The following is a 19,785-nucleotide window of genomic DNA, read 5'->3' as shown; positions in this document are numbered from 1 at the left end:
CTTGCCCTAGACAGATGTGCAGGGTGTTGTGTGCAGACATGCGCGTGATGCTGGAAAGCCCCCCCGTTCCTTCCCCCTTCTCCCGTTCCGAGCGATCCCCCCCTCGTTCCTTCTCCCTTACCGAGCGACCCCCCGTTCCTTCCCCCTTCTCCCTTACCGAGCGACCCCTCGTTCCTTCCCCCTTCTCCCTTACCGAGCGACCCCCCCTTTCCTTCCCCCTTCTCCCTTACCTCGTTCCTTCTCGCTTACCGAGCGACCCCCCCCCCCCCCGTTCCTTCTCCCTTACCGAGCGACCCCCCCCCTTTCCTTCCCCCTTCTCCCTTACCGAGCGACCCCCCCCCCCCGTGCAGCTGCTAGCTAAAAGCTTTCATTAATTATTCGACTCATTTTTTTCCTATTCATTTACTTAATTAAAACTGTGGCCTGTGTTTTTTTATTCCCTTATTCCTTCTCTTCTCTTTTTTCTCAAAATGTTCCTCCCTTTTTCCTAACTATACGTACACTGCAGATTTTTTTTTACCACCACCACGCCCAAACAAACCAAACTTTTATCCATACACACTTACAGTAAAAACCCCAGAATGTTAGGAGACAGATGGATAGGCTGAATGGGAATAGAATGGGAATAGGTACCGTATCAATCTGGGCCAAACACTAAGGCGGAACAACAAGTGACAAGATGGCTAAATGCCATCTTGTAGAATCACTGAACAAGAACAAACATTTACTAAAAGAGAGAGAGACTGAGAAGGAGAGAAATATTGAATCATATCTAATGATGTTTGATGAGTAGTTCCTGGGTTAAGAGTCTTGTTAATGAGGTCCAGGGAGGTTAGAGCAGAGCTAGCAGCTTCCCTCTGCAGTTGGGCTGGAGAAGATATGAGAGGAGAAGATATGAGAGGAGAAGATATGAGAGGAGAAGATAGGAGAGGCAGATAATCATCTATGCCACTTTTAATGAGGGGCTCTGGGCAGCGGGACAGATTTAGGCAACCATGTCTGTACTAGGATACTTGTATAACCTGCTTGGGGGCAGAGAGAGGGGTAGAGGAGGGTAGGCAAGGAGGCAGGGGGGCAGAGAGAGGGGCGGGGGCAGAGGCAGGGGCAGAGAGAGGGAGGCAGAGTGAGGGGTGCATGTTGTGTATAAATCGTGATCTGGACATGAAAGAGAATTAGCTACTGTATATCTGATTCAATGACCTATTTAGAATTTGTAGTCTTGATTGAAGTTTTTAGTTTTGATTGAAGAGTCAAACTTGAGAGAATTTAGTCACTGCTTAGTAAGAATCTTACGGCCAATCACTTTTCAACTCCTTCCATTCCTTTCTCACAAACATAACGCCACATTCGTACGCACGCGCACAGACACATTAACGTCTCCGGTACTCATCTCCTCTCAATTTCCACCAACACTCCAACCTTTGCAACAAAATAAAAAAAAAGTGAAAAGGGAAGAAAGTTTTGAGGGGGAAGAAGAAAAAGAAGCCAATATAATATTCTATAAACCAAGCTTCCTATACTGAATACTGATTGGAGCTTTTTTTCATCTTTGATGTTGCAGGCTAGCCTATACAGAGGAGGTTGCAGTCGCTTCACTCCCTACTAGAGAGAGAGAGAGGGACAAACGCCTCCCTCCTTCTGCCCCCCAGCAAAACAAACTAACAAACAAACAAAAACAACTATCAAACTAAACGCATACTTCCTGGTGGAAAACAAAAACAACTATCAAACTAAACGCATACTTCCTGGTGGAAAACAAAAACAACTATCAAACTAAACGCATACTTCCTGGTGGAAAGCAAAAACTAGAACAAAACACTTCCAAGTCCAAAAAACACATGAACCCCTTGTTAAGAATCTCTCATATTGATGTCTCATTTTAAGAGTTTTATTTGACTATATGCATTGTCTTTCATCGCTGTACTGTAAATGATGCTATTTTTAATTTCCTGTATTTCTCTGGGTTGAGATTGATGGTTTGAATGTAAGAAAGCACATAGAGAGAGAGAGAGAAATTGGAGATGAGGGAATACACGTAGGTCTCTCACTTTTCTCTCTCTCTCTCTTCAATAAATGTTAAAATATTGTCATTAATTGAACACTTTCTCATTGACAATAGTGTTTCACGGTGCGGGTTGCTGCCTCTGTATAATGTGAGTCATACAGAGGGAATTCACCGCTGTATTTTCCTCTCTTTAAGTGTGTGCTCTCAAACTCGGCTCCTGTGGGATGTGTCTGTGATTGCAGGTTTTAATTCCAACCCATTTTCTGTACCCTTATTGTTTCAATTAGTCATTTTCCCAATATACATTAAGCTCGCTAATGGTCAGCAATTCCAGTTTAAGCAACAAATTTCAAACTGGGTTTTATTAAGTAAGTAAATGGTACAGCCGGCCAATTTCATTCCCTTTAGGGTATTGGCTGGACCCAAAGCCTACAGAACAGACCCATAATAACAAGCCTTTAGTTTGTAGACCTGAGACTGCTTAGGCTAATGAGAGAAACAGAAACTCACTCAGCTGGGTGGTTGTCTCTAGCTCAGTTGATAGATTATGGTGCTTGCAACCTCAGTATAGTGGGTTTGATTCCTGTGACCACCCATGTGTAAAAAAATGTATGCACTCATGACTGTAAGTTGCTTTGGATAAAAGCATCTGTTAAATGGCTTGTATTATATATCTAAAGGAGTTTGAGCTGCAACAAGATGGCTGACAGGAAGCAGTATTGTAGAACTCTGCGCAGGAGGAAGTGATATATGGTAGTGGAGTGGAGGAGAGCCAGAGACAGAAGAGAAAGCAAGACACTCGACTTGCTAATTTATTCTGATAGGGGCGGTAGGCCTCTCTGGCCTACTTATAGCCCCCACCCACGGAGGCGGTGCCCCAGAGCGAGACATCACCCTGGCAAAAGAAATTTGGTCAGGCGGATCAGACAGGGCAGGTGTGGTGAGTGGGGAGGGGACACTAAGTAGACCAGAGCCAGCTGTACCCATTCCCGCTCTCGCTTGAGCATGCCAGATATTATGGAGGAAAGCATGCTCACGGGAGAGAGGGGATGCCCACTTACACAGACAGGAACCTTGACAATTTTTTTTCAATGGTTAACGGCCTGAGTAAACTATCTTATTTATCCACCATCTTTGGGAGAGCTATGGCAGCCATTGCTGTATGGCCTGTGCAGCAGCAGCATTGTGTCAGAGAGAGAGCATTGATTGTGGCACTGAGCCAGAGGCAGAAAGTATCCCATCTCCACAGAATGGCTTTAAAGGTACAGCACTCTAGGCAAATTGCAACACATTGTTTCCACACATAAACTGAAATTGAGTATACATTTTCGCAACCAGCAATCAGAACGATTTCTATATGTTTGACCCTTGCCCCATTCTGCCATTGTTGGTTGTGCTCGAGAAGGAGATGACCACGCCTCTGAGTGACACTGATGGAAGAGAGGGAGGCTTCCCAGCAGAAGCCAGACCATCTTTTGTTGTCAAATAGAAAGGCTGCATTTTCAATGCAATTTGTATGCGGCAAAAATATTTTTTTTAGGTGGAAAGAATTGTGTGAAACACTATCATTCCACTATTACTGCAGATATATTATGGACATTTTCTGAAATTACAATGCAAAAATATGACATAATGTTCTGTTAAAGCGGGAACACAGCGTTTCTTTTACACAATGACACTTTGTAAGCTTTCCGTTTTCCTCTACAAAATAAGCTATAGTATCTACAAAATAAGCAATAATACTTCATGTTGATATTGCTGTGCATTCTTTCATTGGTCAGTTTTTTCTTTTCAGAAAGAGTCCTTAAATATCTCAAGTCATTATTTTTCGCCATGCCAAAATGAATAATTAACACTATTCAACAAAGAGGATGTTGAAGGGAAACGATGATGGTTACTTGTGGTGTTATTAAAATAATAGATATATGATTTAAGAGGAACGAAAGGGCCCTTAACTCTCTTCTTCACACCCCATTTGTTTTTTAAAGCCTGCATGCAGTCTTTCTAATGTCAATTTTTAAATCATCACTGTATGTCTAATATATCACTGTATGTGTTTATTTCATTAAAATAACTCCAAATATATTTTTCATGATTTATTTACCTGATCCTCCTTTTGCTCAGTCTGATCATGTGGGCATGTTGATACAAATGTAAATATATTGACATACAGAGCCCTGATTGGCGGATAGGATCATCTAGACTAAAGCCTGACCCACTTACCCCTTCAAAGTAGGAGCATACATATGCAAATTAAACATGACTGGTCATTGGTCAGAATAATCAGATCAGATTGTGATGTCATGATCTGGGCCAAAAACTCCATCCCAGCTGAACAGGTTGAAATTCCAGGCATTTATATTTCCAAACAGTTTTTACACAAAAAGGGCATTATTATCATTTTCACAATTTCAGAGTGTGGAGTATAATTTAAATATAAAAAACATTTAAAGTGGAAAATCACGTGGTTGACTGCACTGCTGCTTTAATGGATAAAGTGTCTCTGTTTTTGTTGAGATTGCCATGTCTCGTCCCCTGAGATTGGCTAGTGTTCTTTACTGGAATAATAACTACACTACAGGCTTGTACGGTATGGAAGAGAGAAGAGCACAGGCAGATAGACACACATACTGTATTGATTAGGCCATTGAGTTGTTACCTTGCATGGTAGCATGCTGTGTTCCAGTCCCAGACACTGTCCCATATAGACAGTCTGATTACCGGAGACCTCGGGTGCATCCCAATTGAACTGAGCCTTTTGACCCTATGGGCCCTGGTCAAAAGTATGGCACTAGAAAGGGAATAGAGTGCCATTTGGGACACACTCTTTGGGTGCAGAGGTGGGAGGGCAGAGAGAGAGAGGGAGGTAGGTGCTTTTAGATTTGTGACTGACATTAGGAAGGATGTTAGGACTCCCATAGGAGAAGATGTTCAGTCTTACTGAGATAAAGTGGGAGGTGGGAGGGGAGTGTAAGAGACTCCCATGTAGCTGGTATCGATTGATCCCTATCTACCGGCATCAATCTTGGATCTACTGACAGTTAAGGGGGAAAAGGTTTGGGATGGGGAACGATTTGTGATGTTACACCTCACACACCTGACCAAGCTCAGCTCTGTGAGTTGTATTGGATGAAACTTCTCTCGCTTTCTCTCTCTCGCTCGTTCTCTCTTTGTCTCTCTCTTTCTCTCCATATCTCTCTCTTTCCATCAAACACTCCAAAATATGTTTTTTAAGACTGTGTTCTTCTCTTTAATTTCTCTGAGATTGACTTTCTCCGTTTGTAAGGGACCCTCCCCAGGCCTAGCAGAGAGAGAGAGAGAGAGAGAGAGAGCGGCGGGGTAGAGAGAGAGGAGGGGAGAGAGAGGGAGAGAGAGGGAGAGGGGGGAGAGAGAGAGCGGGGGAGAGAGAGAAAGAGAGAGAGGGGGACAGAGAAGGGGTTGGAAAGAGAGAGAGAGAGGGGGGAGGGAGAGAGAGAGAGAGAGAGAGAGAAAGAAAGAAAGAGAGCAGGTCATTGTGAGAATTAAATAGCGTCTCCTCGTCCCACAACCTCTTACAACACTGATCATGTTCCCCTCACACACACACACACACACACACACACACACACACACACACACACACACACACACATGTTGTGTGATGGGATCGTAAAGAAGGGAGTCAGTGGCGGCGGGCCACGAGGGAAGTAAGGAGACTGGATAGGGGAACGGCTACCGAGGCAATTTACTCCACAGATTAGCGATAACAGAGCTCAGTCAATAAGCACTGATCTCATTTGAAGATACACCAGACTGACTCCACCACACACAAGCACAGGCATACACACACCTCTATGGCTGTTTTGTCTATTTCTCCAGACTCTCTTTATTCTCCCTTTCTGTTCCCAATGATCAGAAGGCCATTGTGAAATATGGATTGGATAAACTGCATCTCCTCTACTCTCCCACCTCTCTCTTCTCCCTCTCTTCTCCTTTTAAAGTGAAGAGATGTAATTCTAACCTCCCATGTCCTTGGGGTCCTGCTAAATTTCACACTTAGGATTCACTTCTCATACACTTAGTCCTCACTCATAGATGTATATTATTAGCCTGGTGGAACCAGCATGATTGTTGACCAAGTATTGTATGTTCTGTTTTGTATTATTCTAAACATGTGTCTGGCTGTCTTTTGTGCTTGTTGTACTGTCCATCACCCAATTTATCCTCAAGGATTGTTACCAGAGCCATATATTTAGAAAAATATATAAACAAATATATACATCTATGGCTCTGAACGTACACGTCCTAATACTAGCTGTTTTTTGATTCAGAGTGTACCATACCGAATATGATCTATCCTGCTATTACTAGAGCTTCTGTCTTCTTAGTACAATATCTGTGGCTTCTTAAATAACTCAAAGGGCAACCAAGGGTGCTTAAAATGTTTAGAATTGTTGTGTAGGTTTTATTGCTGTTGATCTGTTCATATGAATAGATTAGGGTACACCTTAACCTTTGGCAGATTCAATGACAAAACATATTTCACAAGCTTGGCTCACACCTCAAATATATCCAGTAAAAATGTTTTACATATCCACCTTTAAATATTTCAGTATTTATATACAACGTTTTCAATCACTCTTAGAATGAATGGTGACTCGAGGAACCCTGGAGATCCTAAAGGAACCATTGCTAGTCAATGGTTCATATTTGCACCTTCGGTTAGTTGAGGGGTTCTTGGAGGAACCTATAATATTCTTTAAGAGTTTCACCCTTGTGTCAATCTAATTCCATGATAAATCAATCCCCATCAAAATCAGTCAGTTTAAGCTACAGATATCAGTCTCAATCCCCATCAAAATCAGTCAGTTTAAGTTACAGATATCAGTCTCATTCCCCATCAAAATCAGTCAGTTTAAGCTACAGATATCAGTTTCAATCCCCATCAAAATCAGTCAGTTTAAGCTACAGATATCAGTCTCAATCCCCATCAAAATCAGTCAGTTTAAGCTACAGATATCAGTCTCAATCCCCATCAAAATCAGTCAGTTTAAGCTACAGATATCAGTCTCAATCCCCATCAAAATCAGTCAGTTTAAGCTACAGATATCAGTCTCAATCCCCATCAAAATCAGTCAGTTTAAGCTACAAATATCAGTCTCAATCCCCATCAAAATCAGTCAGTTTAAGCTACAGATATCAGTCTCAATCCCCATCAAAATCAGTAAGTTTAAGCTACAGATATCAGTCTCTTTCCCCATCAAAATCAGTCAGTTTAAGCTACAAATATCAGTCTCAATCCCCATCAAAATCAGTCAGTTTAAGCTACAGATATGTCTCAATCCACAACATCCACCTACGTTGGCCTTCTGCATCTGGGGTGGAAAGTGGCAGAGCAACATCTCTGTTTGTCAGACCAAAAATTGCAATTCTCATAAAAACAGTTTGGTCTATTAACTGTATGGAAAGATGGGACTCTCACAAACATGACCCCTACAAGCCTCATGGGACAAGTCTGAAGTTGGTACCGACGATGTGCCAACTTCAGTCTGTACCATCCGAACCATTCGGGCTACAAACTAATATGATCCCACTATGGAAAGGGGAGACTCTCACCAACATGATGGTGTTCTCCATTTTTCCTCCAATTTTCTCATAGGCTGCCACCGCTACAATATATTAATAAAAAGGTTCAAAATTGAACCCCTCCCATCGCAAAAAGGTTTTGGTTTGAACCTTTGCACATGGGGTTCCTAGAAGACCCTTTTCAGAGGGGTTCCATGGAACGTTTTTCAACCAGAAAAGGTTCAGCCGGGTCAACCCAAAAAGTTGGGGGGGGGGGGGGGACAGGACCAAGTTTGGCAAACCCTGCTCTAGATCCCTCTCAATAGACCTATAACCTTAAAATGTAAAAACAGCTGTTCTGTGGTAGTGGGATACCAACTCTGATGTTGCTGTTATATATATTCATGTAAGTAGTATTCTGGTGTGGCATACTGTATGTTTACTTGTATTCTATATTTCTAACCTCTTCCATGGCACTTTACATGTTTCTTTCAGAATGAAAGTTATCTTGGTTTGTTTTTTACAAGGTGTGCTTTTTTCCAATAATCATTTTCTTACAGTACTTGTGTGTTATTACAGAATTAAAAGCGTTATAGCATAGCATTTATTAGTATATCAAATGGATTATAGTGCTATTATCTATTATTATTAGATTGAGAAAATCGAGAAAGAAAATACAAAATAAAATGTTCTTCCTTTTATTAAAGTATATCATGTCCTATAGGGGTTAAAAAGTGGGGACATGACTTAAAAAAGGCTTTCACCTTTTTGTTGATAGTTTCACAGAAGGCGAGAGATGGGGTGCTTCCCAAATGGCACCCTATTCCCTATGGGCCCTGGTCTAAAGTAGTGCACTATATAAGGAATAGGGTGCTGGTTGAGACGCGACCATGGCTTACCATGTCATTCTATGTGTCTATGGCTAGATGACCATGTGAAGTGTATTATCGTGCTATACTACTGTGCGTGTGTATACAACGTGTCCAAATAACCTAGAGGACTTCACGCAGTGTGTTTTTTAATTTGATGTTGATTTGTTTTGTTTGTTGCTTTTTGTCGTAAACGTCTTTACAACGCTCCTAAAACTCAAATAGCGCTTGGAGATGAAAGCGAAGCATCCTGGGTAGTATGACTGCAGAGGCGAGATAGAGAAGGACGTGGCTCTATAAAATGCTGCTCTTTTCTCTTTTTTTCCCATCACTCCATCTGCACCTTGATTTCTGATGAAGGAGAGAACCCCACCCTGAAAACATGTGTTCTTCATGAGTTTATGAAAAAGCAAAATATCAAATTCCCATATTTTGGTTTTTAACTGTTTGTCCCAAATATTCCCAGACTATTTTTACCACTAATTATACTATGAACTTATAATTGATAGATTTTCTTAAATTAGGCGGTTCAGTGTATTTGTTTTCAAAGGACATAACTTATCTTCTATCTTCCTAGGGCCCAGTCAGTGCTGAGAGTGGAGACACTGAGACATGTTTTATTGAGAGTAGAGCGGAGCTGAGTCGGTCCACTGGCCAGATTGCAGAACTCTGCTCTAACTGAATCTTACCGCCTTATGGCCGATTGACGTGATAAAAGGCCTGGTCTCGCATGGCTGCGTAGGCGACCATTAAATGATTGCCACTTTAATTGGCTCTGTTAATGCAGTCATTTGTAAGATGGCACCACGGGCCACGGGCCAGCCACAAAATGGCTGCCATCGGCTTCCTCAGCTAATCTCTCCCTCTTCCACAACAATCCATTAATGTATACCTTAATTCCATTCCACTGACCCAAGTCAATGTCCATAGCCCATAGCCCATACACCACCAGAGGTAGTGGTCTTGTATTGATATCACTCTCTCTGGCTGGGAAGTTTATTTGCATCGTAAATCATCATTATCTCTCCCATGTAAAGTAACAGAGATGGCTTTTCTCAATGGAATACCAGGTGACAGTATTCTGGTAGATATTATGACGAGCCACAATGCTAACGTCAAAGGAGCCATGTGAGATTACGTTTTTCAAAACTCCACTGGAGGACTCTCATTGCCATATCCTTTGAATAAAAAGCCAAACTTGAGGTGCAGATGTTCATGGAAAGAGAAATCTGAAACCTCTGGTATGCTTCTTCAGTTTGATTCATTCGATATGTTCATTTTTCATTGTGTGTAGCTAGCTAGATGCAGAGAGCTGAGTCATTTAAATATACAGTACCAGTCAAAAGTTTGGACATACATACTCATTCAAGGGTTTTTCTTTATTTTTAAAATGTTCTACATTGTAGAATAATAGTGAAGACATCAAAACTATGAAATAACACAGATTTTTTTTTTTTACCTTTATTTAACTAGGCAAGTCAGTTAAGAACAAATTCTTATTTTCAATGACGGCCTAGGAACAGTGGGTTAACTGCGTTGTTCAGGGGCAGAACGACAGATTTTTACCATGTCAGCTCAGGGATTTGATCTTGCAACCATTTCGATTACTAGTCCAACAGCTCTAACCACTAGGCTACGCTGCCGCCCCGGAATCACGTACAGTCGTAACCAAAAAAGTGTAAAACATATCAAAATATATTTTATATTTGAGATTCTTCAAAGTAGCCACCCTTTGCCTTGATGACAGCGTTGCATACTCTTGGCATTCTCTCAACCAGCTTCATGAGGTAGTCACCTGGAATGCATTTCAATTAACAGGTGTGCCTTGTTAAAAGTAGTTCATTTGTGGGATTTCTTTCCTCCTTAATGGGTTTGAGCCAATCAGTTGTGTTGTTATAAGATGGGGTGGTATACAGAAGATAGCCCTATTTGGTAAAAAAACAAGTCCATATTATGAACAGCTCAAATAAGCAAAGAACTTTGAACATTTCTTCAAGTGCAGTCGCAAAAACCACCAAACGCTATGATGAAACTGGCTCTCATGAGGACCGCCACAGGAAAGGAAGACCCAGAGTTACCTCTGCTGCATAGGATAAGTTCATTAGAATTATCAGCCTCATAAATCGGCAATTAACTGCACCTCAGATTGCACCTCACAGAGTTCAAGTAACAGACACATCTCAACATCACTGTTCAGAGGAGACTGTGTGAATCAGGCCTTCATGGTTGAATTGCTGCAAAGAAACTTCTACTAAAGGACACCAATAATAAGAAGAGACTTGCTTGGGCCAAGAAACACGAGCAATGGACATTAAACCAGTGGAAATCTGTCCTTTGGTCTGATGAGTCCAAATTTGAGATTTTTGGTTCCAACCTCCATCTTTGTGAGACGCAGAGTAGGTGAACGGATGATTTCCTCATGTGTGGTTCCCACTGTGAGGCATGGAGGTGTGATGGTGTAGGGGTGCTTTGCTGGTGACACTGTTGGTGATTTATTTAAAATTCAAGGCACACTTAAACAGCATTCTGCAGCGATATGCCATCCCATCTGGTTTGCGCTTAGTGGGACTATCATTTGTTTTTCAACAGGACAATTACCCAAAACACACCTCCAGGCTGTGTAAGGGCTATTTGACCAAGAAGGAGAGTGATGGAGTGCTGCATCAGATGACCTGGCCTCCACAATCACCCTACCTCAACCCAATTGAGATGCTTTGGGATGAGTTGGACTGCAGAGTGAAGGAAAAGCAGCCAACAAGTGCTCAGCATATGTGAGAACTCTTTCAAGACTGTTGGAAAAGCATTCCTCATGAAGCTGGTTGAGAGAATGCCAAGAGTGTGCAAAGCTGTCATCAAGGCCCTTGAATGAGTAGGTGTGTCCAAACTTTTGACTGGTACTGTATGTCTGTGCGACTTTGTTCTGTTTGAAACAAACTATGTTGCAGTTTTAGATGTCGGGATTTCTTTGAAAAGTATATTTTACAAAAACTACAAGCAAAATAAAACTCCAAACACTGTGTTTATGTACACATGTATTGCAAATTATATTTTGTATGTGTATTATATATCTACTCATCTGTCAAGTGGTCATCATCACAGTGTATTTACTATATTTCTGTGTTATTACTATTCTGTGTTTGAAGTTAGTATTTTCCAGATATGCCCAGAAGCCTTCTTGTATCAGGCGACACGACTGTACTTTATCAATACTCTGTACTGTATGTAACTGTTACTCTGGACAAAAGAGAAAGCTTCTCATTCATCTAGGCCAGATATCAAAGGTTTATATCAAACGTATATATCATATTTAACTGTTGATCCTCAAACTCAATATACTTTGTCTTTAAACAAGTCACCCCCAGGCCCCACGTTCGTCTATTCTTTCAAGGATGCTGATGCCATTAGTCACGCAAGGTGATTCTGCTTTGCTTTTTGAAACATGACGGATGATCCAGCCGACTCTACCACTTCTACTCACTCTTTCCTAACTCTCTCTCCCTCTTCATCTCTCTCTCTCCTCTCTCTCTCTCTCTCTCCCTCATTCTCTCACTTTCAGGAAGAGAGGAGGAGCTGGTGCTCTCAGCTCAAGTCTTCACTGAAGCACACACACACACACAAACACACACACACACACAAACGCAGGTGGGGCGAGCTGAGGAGAGGCAGGGGGTGGGGGGCTGCGGCGAAGGCTTCTCAGTGCATTAACTTCTCTGGGAGTTATTTGCCCGAGGTGATTAATATGTTTGTCAGCGCTGCTCTCTGAGGTAGGGAGGGAGGGGGAGCGAGAGAGAGAGAGACTTGGCCCGGCAGCGTTCACCACAACAACGACCAGGGGGATTCACACCACCGTTCTTCTTCTTTCTCTTCTTCTTCGCTCTCCATCCCGCCTTCCCCGTCTCTTTTGTTCCATCCTTCCTCTACAGAAGGCTGTCTTTATTCCTGTGTTTGTTTGTGGAGCAGGGCTTTAAGGGCCCTCCCACGTGAGGCCGGGGGAACGTCCACTACAGGAGACGAGAGGGAGGCATTATTGGGACTGATTGGTGAGGCCATGGCACAGCTGTGCTGGTTTCTGGGTTCCTCTCTCCGGAGGACCGGGAGGTGCAGGGAGGAGGAGAGTAGGAGGGGGTGAGGGACTACAAAGTGCTGCTGAAATTAAAGTCGGCCTCTGTGTTCTCCCTCTGAAGATTGACACACCAGACGCTCATCTCTCTGAATTAAAGAGGTTCTATAGCCCGTCAACAGAACCCCTGCTGTGTGCAGCAGAACTCTCTCCCTCTCCAGGAATTTAATGCAGTTTATCCCCATTTCTCTCTCTTTCTCGCTCTCTCTCTCAGCTGCTAAACTCTAAAACTGTCTTTTATGATGGCACTTTACATTACCTAGTGGTAACCTATAACCTACTGTATGTAACATTACTAGCCATAGGGTATAACCTCTAATTACAATGTGATTACCATGTGATTACCTGCTATGTACTGTAAGTACAGGCAATTAAAAGGTACTTACCACTGTTAATTCATTTAATTGTACGAAAATGCAAGAAATTGTGAGCAATTGCTCCATAGCTGCATGTAGTAACTCCTAGCCTGTTACAGGTTAATGATACATAGGGTATTTAAGCAATAAAGCACGATGGGGTGTGATATACGGCCAATATACCACGGCTAAGGGCTGTTCTTAGGCACAACGCATCGCGGAGTACCTGGACACAGCCCTTAGCCGTGGTATATTGGCCATATACCACAAACCCCTGAGGTGCCTTATTGCTATTATAAACTGATTACCAACGTAATTAGGGCAGTAAAAATACATGTTTTGTCCTACCCGTGGTATATGGTCTGATATACCACGGCTGTCAGCCAATCAGCATTCAGAGCTCGAACCACCCAGTTTATAATCCTCTGTTAGTTATTCTGTAATGTAATGTGATGTAGTTATTAGTTAGTTATTCTGTAATGTAATGTGATGTAGTTATTAGTTAGTTATTCTGTAATGTAATGTGATGTAGTTATTAGTTAGTTATTCTGTTATGTAATGTAATGTCGTTTTTAGTTAGTTATTCTGTTATGTAATGTAATGTATTTTTTATTCACAGTCTCAACTCATGATCTCAACGTCAATGTTTTTTTTTGGTTAAATAAGTTAAAACATTACTGATTTTACTGATGTTTATATTTTTTATATTGTTGTATTGATTTGATTAGAATTGTTTTTTTGTATTGATTGTGATTGTGATTGACTTTACACCTGTCCCTATACTTTGAAAATATATTACATGTCTTAGGTGCTCCTGTTTGGAATTTAATATATTAAAAAATATGCTGTTGAAAAAATATTAAATATAAAAGTATACAGTATATGAAAAAAAAGTATACATTGACATTGACCTGTTTGTTTTGTCTGTTCTATTCTAGTAAATAAAACCAAAACTAGAAGGATGACAACATGGATGAAGAAAGAACACAAAAAAACAAGATAAACGAAATCAACAAAAATACAAAAAGAGAGGACATTGTCAGGATCCCTTCTATCAAGGCTTAAAGGGGAGGGTGGATGGAAGATGTTTTGGCCAAGCACCATAACAACGGCCTAAACCACTGCGCCTGGAGTTTTAGGGGCGGAGCGAGATATAGCTTTCCCCTGGGACAAGCCTTGCTGGGCGGACGAGACCAAGAGAAAGGGCACCATAAAACTATTTTATTTTTCTAAACTTTTTTAAGTTTATGATTTCCAAAAAGAGCAAAGAGTAATGTATGTAAATATATTATTATATGTAATGTATAAGTATGCTTAAAAAAATGTGGGGGGGGGGACAAACAAACTAAAAAACAGAGATGTATAATGTGTCTTTGGGAAGTTCAGGTGAATGGGAGGTGTGTGGGGGGGCAAGACGCTGATGGTAAGGGGCCTGCTTGTCTGCCTGACATGACTCATATGGACGTCATGGTAATGCCACGGTAACACCGTGGTGACGCCGTAGCAACGACCCCAAATGGCAGGCGAATGAATGCTTGGCTGCGTCTTCCATGGAAAGGGTAAAAACGTATGACATCCCACACAAACTCTGACCACTAATGGGCCACATTTACAGGTCAGCCTCGGCAGTTAACTTGCCGTTTAGAATGAATTACTTTCTGTCGGTCATGGTGAAAGTTAGGGAAAGTGAAAACAAGAAGTGATGTCATATGAAGGGGGACCTTGAAACTCTAGTGTGGAGCTAAACTCTCGGAGCTTCCTTCCACTTTAAAAACTGCTCTTCTCTACACGTTGCGCTTCCAGTTCACTTTGTATCTCTGTAGCTTGAACTAAAAGACCCCCTCCAATGTCAATGGAAGAAGAAGAAGGTGTGTGTTCAGCAAGGAAGCAGAGACGCCTGTAAAAAGTTAGGGAACACACACTGTATTGTATTTAGGTGTCCAGGGGGCATGTGGAGTTAAAATTAACATGGACAAGGGTTGGAGGTTAAAGGTCAGGGGTTAGTATCAAGAGGTCATGTCTGTTGCCGGCCACAGCAGCCCCCTGAACCACGGCGTCGCTACCAAAACATGTTGTTGTGTAGTTGTGGTTGAGGTGGCTGTGCTGTGTAGTAAACAAATCACTTCTTTTGTACATTGTGTTGGGGTGGGAGGTGGTGGGCAGGTTGGGGATCGAGCTACAAATTAGAAACATGGGAGCTGTCTACTCCCAATCGTCACTTGGGACGCGTCCCAAATGGCACCCTATTCCCTATATACTACTGTTCAAAAGTAGTGCACTATGTGGGAAATAGTGTGCCATTTGGGATGTAGTCTTTGACTCCTCCATCCATCTTAGGTATGGGCTCCAGAGAGGGGGGAGAGAGAGGGAGAGAGAGAGGGGGGGGAGAGAGAGAAAGAGAGAGAGGGGGAGAGAGAAAGGGTTGGAAAGAGAGAGAGAGAGAGAGAGAGAGAGAGAGAGAGAGGGGGGGGGGAGAGAGAGAGAGAGAGAGAGAGAGGGGGGGGAGAGAGAGAGAGAGAGAGAGAGAGAGAGAGAGAGGGGGGAGAGAGAGAGAGAGAGGGGGGGAGAGAGAGAGAGAGAGAGAGAGAGAGAGAAAAAAAAGGTTCTGTCAGAGGGGTTGCAACACCAACCAACAACATTTTATTGAAGTCTCTTTAAACCTTTCTATTTATATCAAACTCTACTTGAGTGACATCCTTCTATATTTAAACATTGTACTAATAACATGCTGTCAGACATGGTGGGAAAAAGTCCATTGTAGCCATTTACTAATGTTGTATTTATTGTATTACTGAGAAAGAAAAAAAAACATTTATAAATGATGAATATAAATATATCTATTTGTGATCTGCAACCCTTGGAATTAAATTTGCTTTAAATTTTTAATTTTATCAATATTTGATTTCATGACGCAGGACTTAATGCACTGTCGAACCTATCGAGAGATTTATACTATAATTGTGTGGCATTATTTCTGTTTGTCTATTTACTGTTCTTCCTTTGGTTCAGCTATTGAATGTAACTTCAAAAACTCTTGGACTTTTTATGTAAATGTTGTTATTTTTTAAAAACAAACAAACTGTACTCTGTAACAATATGTATGTTGTACACTACACAATGATAATATAGCAAACGATTCTTCTACCATAATGCTGGACTTCGGTCACGTAAAGGCCAAAGTGACTGGGGAAGGTATTATGTGGAACACACCAGTGCCCTGCAGACAGACTCCCTCCGGATAAGAACCTCCAGATAAGTGTAATCATTACTGGATCAGTCAGAACGCTTCTCACCAAGGCTTTTAACATTTGATGAGAACAAGAACACCAGGAGAAGAGAATCGCAGAGCCGCATACTGTCCCGTGTGCCAGATAAAATACGTTTTTCAAATATAGTTTTCTTTCTTCTTCTCTCCTCTGAGGTGAAAGAGAGAGAGAGAGAGAGGGAACGAGGGATTAGCGCTGCAGAGGGGGTGGTGGGAGGGCAAGGCTGACTCTAATGACACAGTCAGTCCCACAATGACAGCGCTAGCTAAATCCTGAGGTGTGTTCGAGGGGATTTGGGAAGCATATTCCGGAGGGGGGTTGAGGATCCAGTTTTGAGGACAGGGAACGAGGGGAATGAGGGGACACCCTATTCCTCTCCTCTCTGAGCGGAGGACAGGATGGTACTGTAAAACACTGAGTTCTCTCTCCTTTCTGAGTTCACCACAGCCTCTGCTGCAGATCAAGCTTCCCTATACCACAATGAGCTGCTTTCTCTGACAGGCTGGCCTAAGGACATTTCCCTGGACTCAGGTGTGACTGTATCTGATGGGCTGGCCGAAGGACTTTTCCCTGGACTCAGGTGTGACTGTATCTGACAGGCTGGCCTATGTACGTTTCCCTGGACTCAGGTGTGACTGTATCTGACAGGCTGGCCAATGTACGTTTCCCTGGACTCAGGTGTGACTGTATCTGATGGGCTGGCCGAAGGACATTTCCCTGGACTCAGGTGTGACTGTATCTGATGGGCTGGCCGAAGGACATTTCCCTGGACTCAGGTGTGACTGTATCTGACAGGCTGGCCTATGGACGTTTCCTGCAGTTGAATGGATGAAAAAAAAACTATTTTGCTGCATTATTTGTCTCAGAGATGACAGAATGGGAATCGTAACAAGTGGACAAGGGGACAGCTATATGTGAGTTGAAAGGTTGGGGAGGCAGGTAGCCTAGTGTTTAAGAGTAAAGGGCCAGTAATCAAAAGGTCACTGGTTCAAATCCCAGAGTCAACTATATGAAAAGTCAATATACCCTTGAGCAAGGCACTTAACTGTAATTGCTCTCAATAAGTGTGTCTGATAAGAACATATTAGCTGTATGTGGCACAAATGATGAGACCTGAACCAAAAAAGTGTGTGTGTGGTAACACGTATGTGTTCTAGAGGAAAATCCCCTGTCAACCTCTCACCACTCTTTCTGTTGTTGCAAAGCTCAAGGGACTCTTGCTGTCAAGTCTGCACTGGCACTGAGAGAGACTGGGACCTGATGTAATAAAAAAGACAAACAAATCAAAAAAACTAACTACGATGTCAATCTAACAGAGATCTGGGAGCCAAGAACTCTGGGGTGTCACAGAGACAAATATTCTGGTTCTGTGTTCTTTGGTCTGTTTCAGACTTTCTGTTTTCATGTAGACCTGTTGTCCATCCCTGATGATAGAGATGTGTGATTAAAGCAGTGATAAAACTACTCCTGCACACAAGTTTGCTTCTGCACCCTTGTAAATATGTAGGTCTATCGGAACTTACACATACAAATAAACAAGCATAAGTGAATGTTATTGCAGGGAGTATTTTTTGTCTTTGAGCATAGAATATTGGTAAGAATTTGTTTTATTCCCAGCACCACAGAAAGAGGTGGTGTGTGTGTGTGTGTGTGTGTGTGTGTGTGTGTGTGTGTGTGTGTGTGTGTGTGTGTGTGTCTGTGTGTGTCTGTGTGTGTGTGTGTGTGTGTGTGTGTGTGTGCGCTTGCGTGCGTGCGTGTGTGTGTGCGTGTGTGTGTGTTAATGTTTGCGCTGTAAGGGATGACATTTATTTATTTAAGTGTGTGGATATGCCAAACAGGTGTGAAGCAGACTTCACTAAAGCTCTGTTATAGTCTAAGGCTAATAACTGTACTGTGCCCCCCCGCCCCACTCCCTGCTCCTAAACTCACCTATACCCCTTTGCTAACCCAAAGCCCAGGTCCACCACTTATCTCAATAATATACGGCTTCCCGAAAATCCACACGCTTCCTTACAAAACCCTAATTTGTTTGTAACCTAAACCCTGTCTCATCTAAAACCAGACCCTGACCCTGTCTCATCTAAAACCAGACCCAGACCATGTCTCATCTAAAACCAGACCCAGACCCTGTCTCATCTAAAACCAGACCCAGACCCTGTCTCATCTAAAACCCGACCCTGTCTCATCTAAAACCAGACCCTGTATCATCTGAAACCAGACCCTGACCCTGTCTCATGTAAAACCAGACCCTGACCCTGTCTCATCTAAAACCAGACCCAGACCCTGTCTCATCTAAAACCAGACCCAGACCCTGTCTCATCTAAAACCAGACCCTGTCTCATCTAAAACCAGACCCTGTCTCATCTAAAACCAGACCCTGACCCTGTCTCATCTAAAACCAGACCCTGTCTCATCTGAAACCAGACCCTGACCCTGTCTCATCTAAAACCAGACCCTGACCCTGTCTCATCTAAAACCAGACTCTGACCCTGTCTCATCTAAAACCAGACCCTGTCTCATCTAAAACCAGACCCTGACCCTGTCTCATCTATAACCAGACCCTGTCTCATCTAAAACCAGATCCTGACCCTGTCTCATCTAAAACCAAACCCTCATCTAAAACCAGACCCTGTCTCATCTAAAACCAGACCCTGACCCTGACCCTGTCTCATCTGAAACCAGACCCTGACCCTGTCTCATCTGAAACCAGACCCTGACCCTGTCTCATCTAAAACCAGACCCTGACCCTGTCTCATCTAAAACCAGACCCTGACCCTGTCTCATCTAAAACCAGACCCTGTCTCATCTGAAACCAGACCCCGAACCTGTCTCATCTAAAACCAGACCCTGACCCTGTCTCATCTAAAACCAGACCCTGTCTCATCTAAAACCAGACCCTGTCTCATCTAAAACCAGACCCTGACCCTGTCTCATCTAAAACCAGACCCTGACCCTGTCTCATCTAAAACCCGACCCTGACCCTGTCTCATCTAAAAACAGATCCTGACCCTGTCTCATCTAAAACCAGACCCTGACCCTGTCTCATCTAAAACCAGACTCTGACCCTGTCTCATCTAAAACCAGACCCTGACCCTGTCTCATCTAAAACCAGACCCTGTCTCATCTAAAACCAGATCCTGACCCTGTCTCATCTAAAACCAGACCCTCATCTAAAACCAGACCCTGTCTCATCTAAAACCAGACCCTGACCCTGTCTCATCTAAAACCAGACCCTGGCCCTGTCTCATCTAAAACCAGACCCTGTCTCATCTGAAACCAGACCCTGACCCTGTCTCATCTAAAACCAGACCCTGTCTCATCTGAAACCAGACCCTGACCCTGTCTCATCTAAAACCAGACCCTGTCTCATCTAAAACCAGACCCTGTCTCATCTGAAACCAGACCCTGTCTCATCTAAAACCAGATCCTGACCCTGTCTCATCTAAAATCAGACCCTGACCCTGTCTCATCTAAAACCAGACCCTGACCCTGTCTCATCTAAAACCAGACCCTGACCCTGTCTCATCTAAAACCAGACCCAGACCCTGTCTCATCTAAAACCAGACCCAGACCCTGTCTCATCTAAAACCAGACCCTGTCTCATCTAAAACCAGACCCTGACCCT

At 42.8% G+C, this 19,785-nt stretch overlaps 1 protein-coding gene and 2 long non-coding RNA genes across 7 annotated transcripts in view; 2 read left to right on the top strand and 1 right to left on the bottom strand.

Annotated features, from left to right (window-relative positions):
- The window catches only part of LOC115153505 (RNA binding protein fox-1 homolog 3), a 735,146-nt gene extending 720,991 nt beyond the window's left edge, over positions 1 to 14,155 (top strand). For all 5 annotated transcript variants that reach the window (XM_029699001.1, XM_029699003.1, XM_029698999.1 and 2 more), the window contains one exon: positions 13,833 to 14,155. In XM_029699001.1, the coding sequence (XP_029554861.1) occupies positions 13,833 to 13,835 (3 nt within the window). In that variant the 3' untranslated portion in view covers positions 13,836 to 14,155. The remainder of the gene's footprint in view (positions 1 to 13,832) is intronic.
- A 1,299-nt stretch (positions 14,156 to 15,454) lies between these two features.
- On the top strand, positions 15,455 to 17,710 carry LOC115153504 (uncharacterized). The gene is made up of 2 exons (XR_003867703.1): positions 15,455 to 16,838; positions 16,888 to 17,710. It is a non-coding gene; the product is annotated as an uncharacterized LOC115153504 (long non-coding RNA).
- A 629-nt stretch (positions 17,711 to 18,339) lies between these two features.
- Positions 18,340 to 19,307, bottom strand: LOC115153503 (uncharacterized). Its single transcript, XR_003867702.1, has 3 exons — positions 18,986 to 19,307; positions 18,488 to 18,879; positions 18,340 to 18,359 (listed from the first exon to the last, which is right to left on the bottom strand). It is a non-coding gene; the product is annotated as an uncharacterized LOC115153503 (long non-coding RNA).
- Between the last annotated feature and the right edge of the window lie 478 nt (positions 19,308 to 19,785).

The sequence above is a fragment of the Salmo trutta genome, chromosome 18 (assembly GCF_901001165.1).
Source record: "Salmo trutta chromosome 18, fSalTru1.1, whole genome shotgun sequence".
Classification (NCBI taxonomy): domain Eukaryota; kingdom Metazoa; phylum Chordata; class Actinopteri; order Salmoniformes; family Salmonidae; genus Salmo; species Salmo trutta.
Note: the sequence above shows the minus strand (reverse complement) of the source record. Positions and strands in the feature narration are given on the sequence as shown.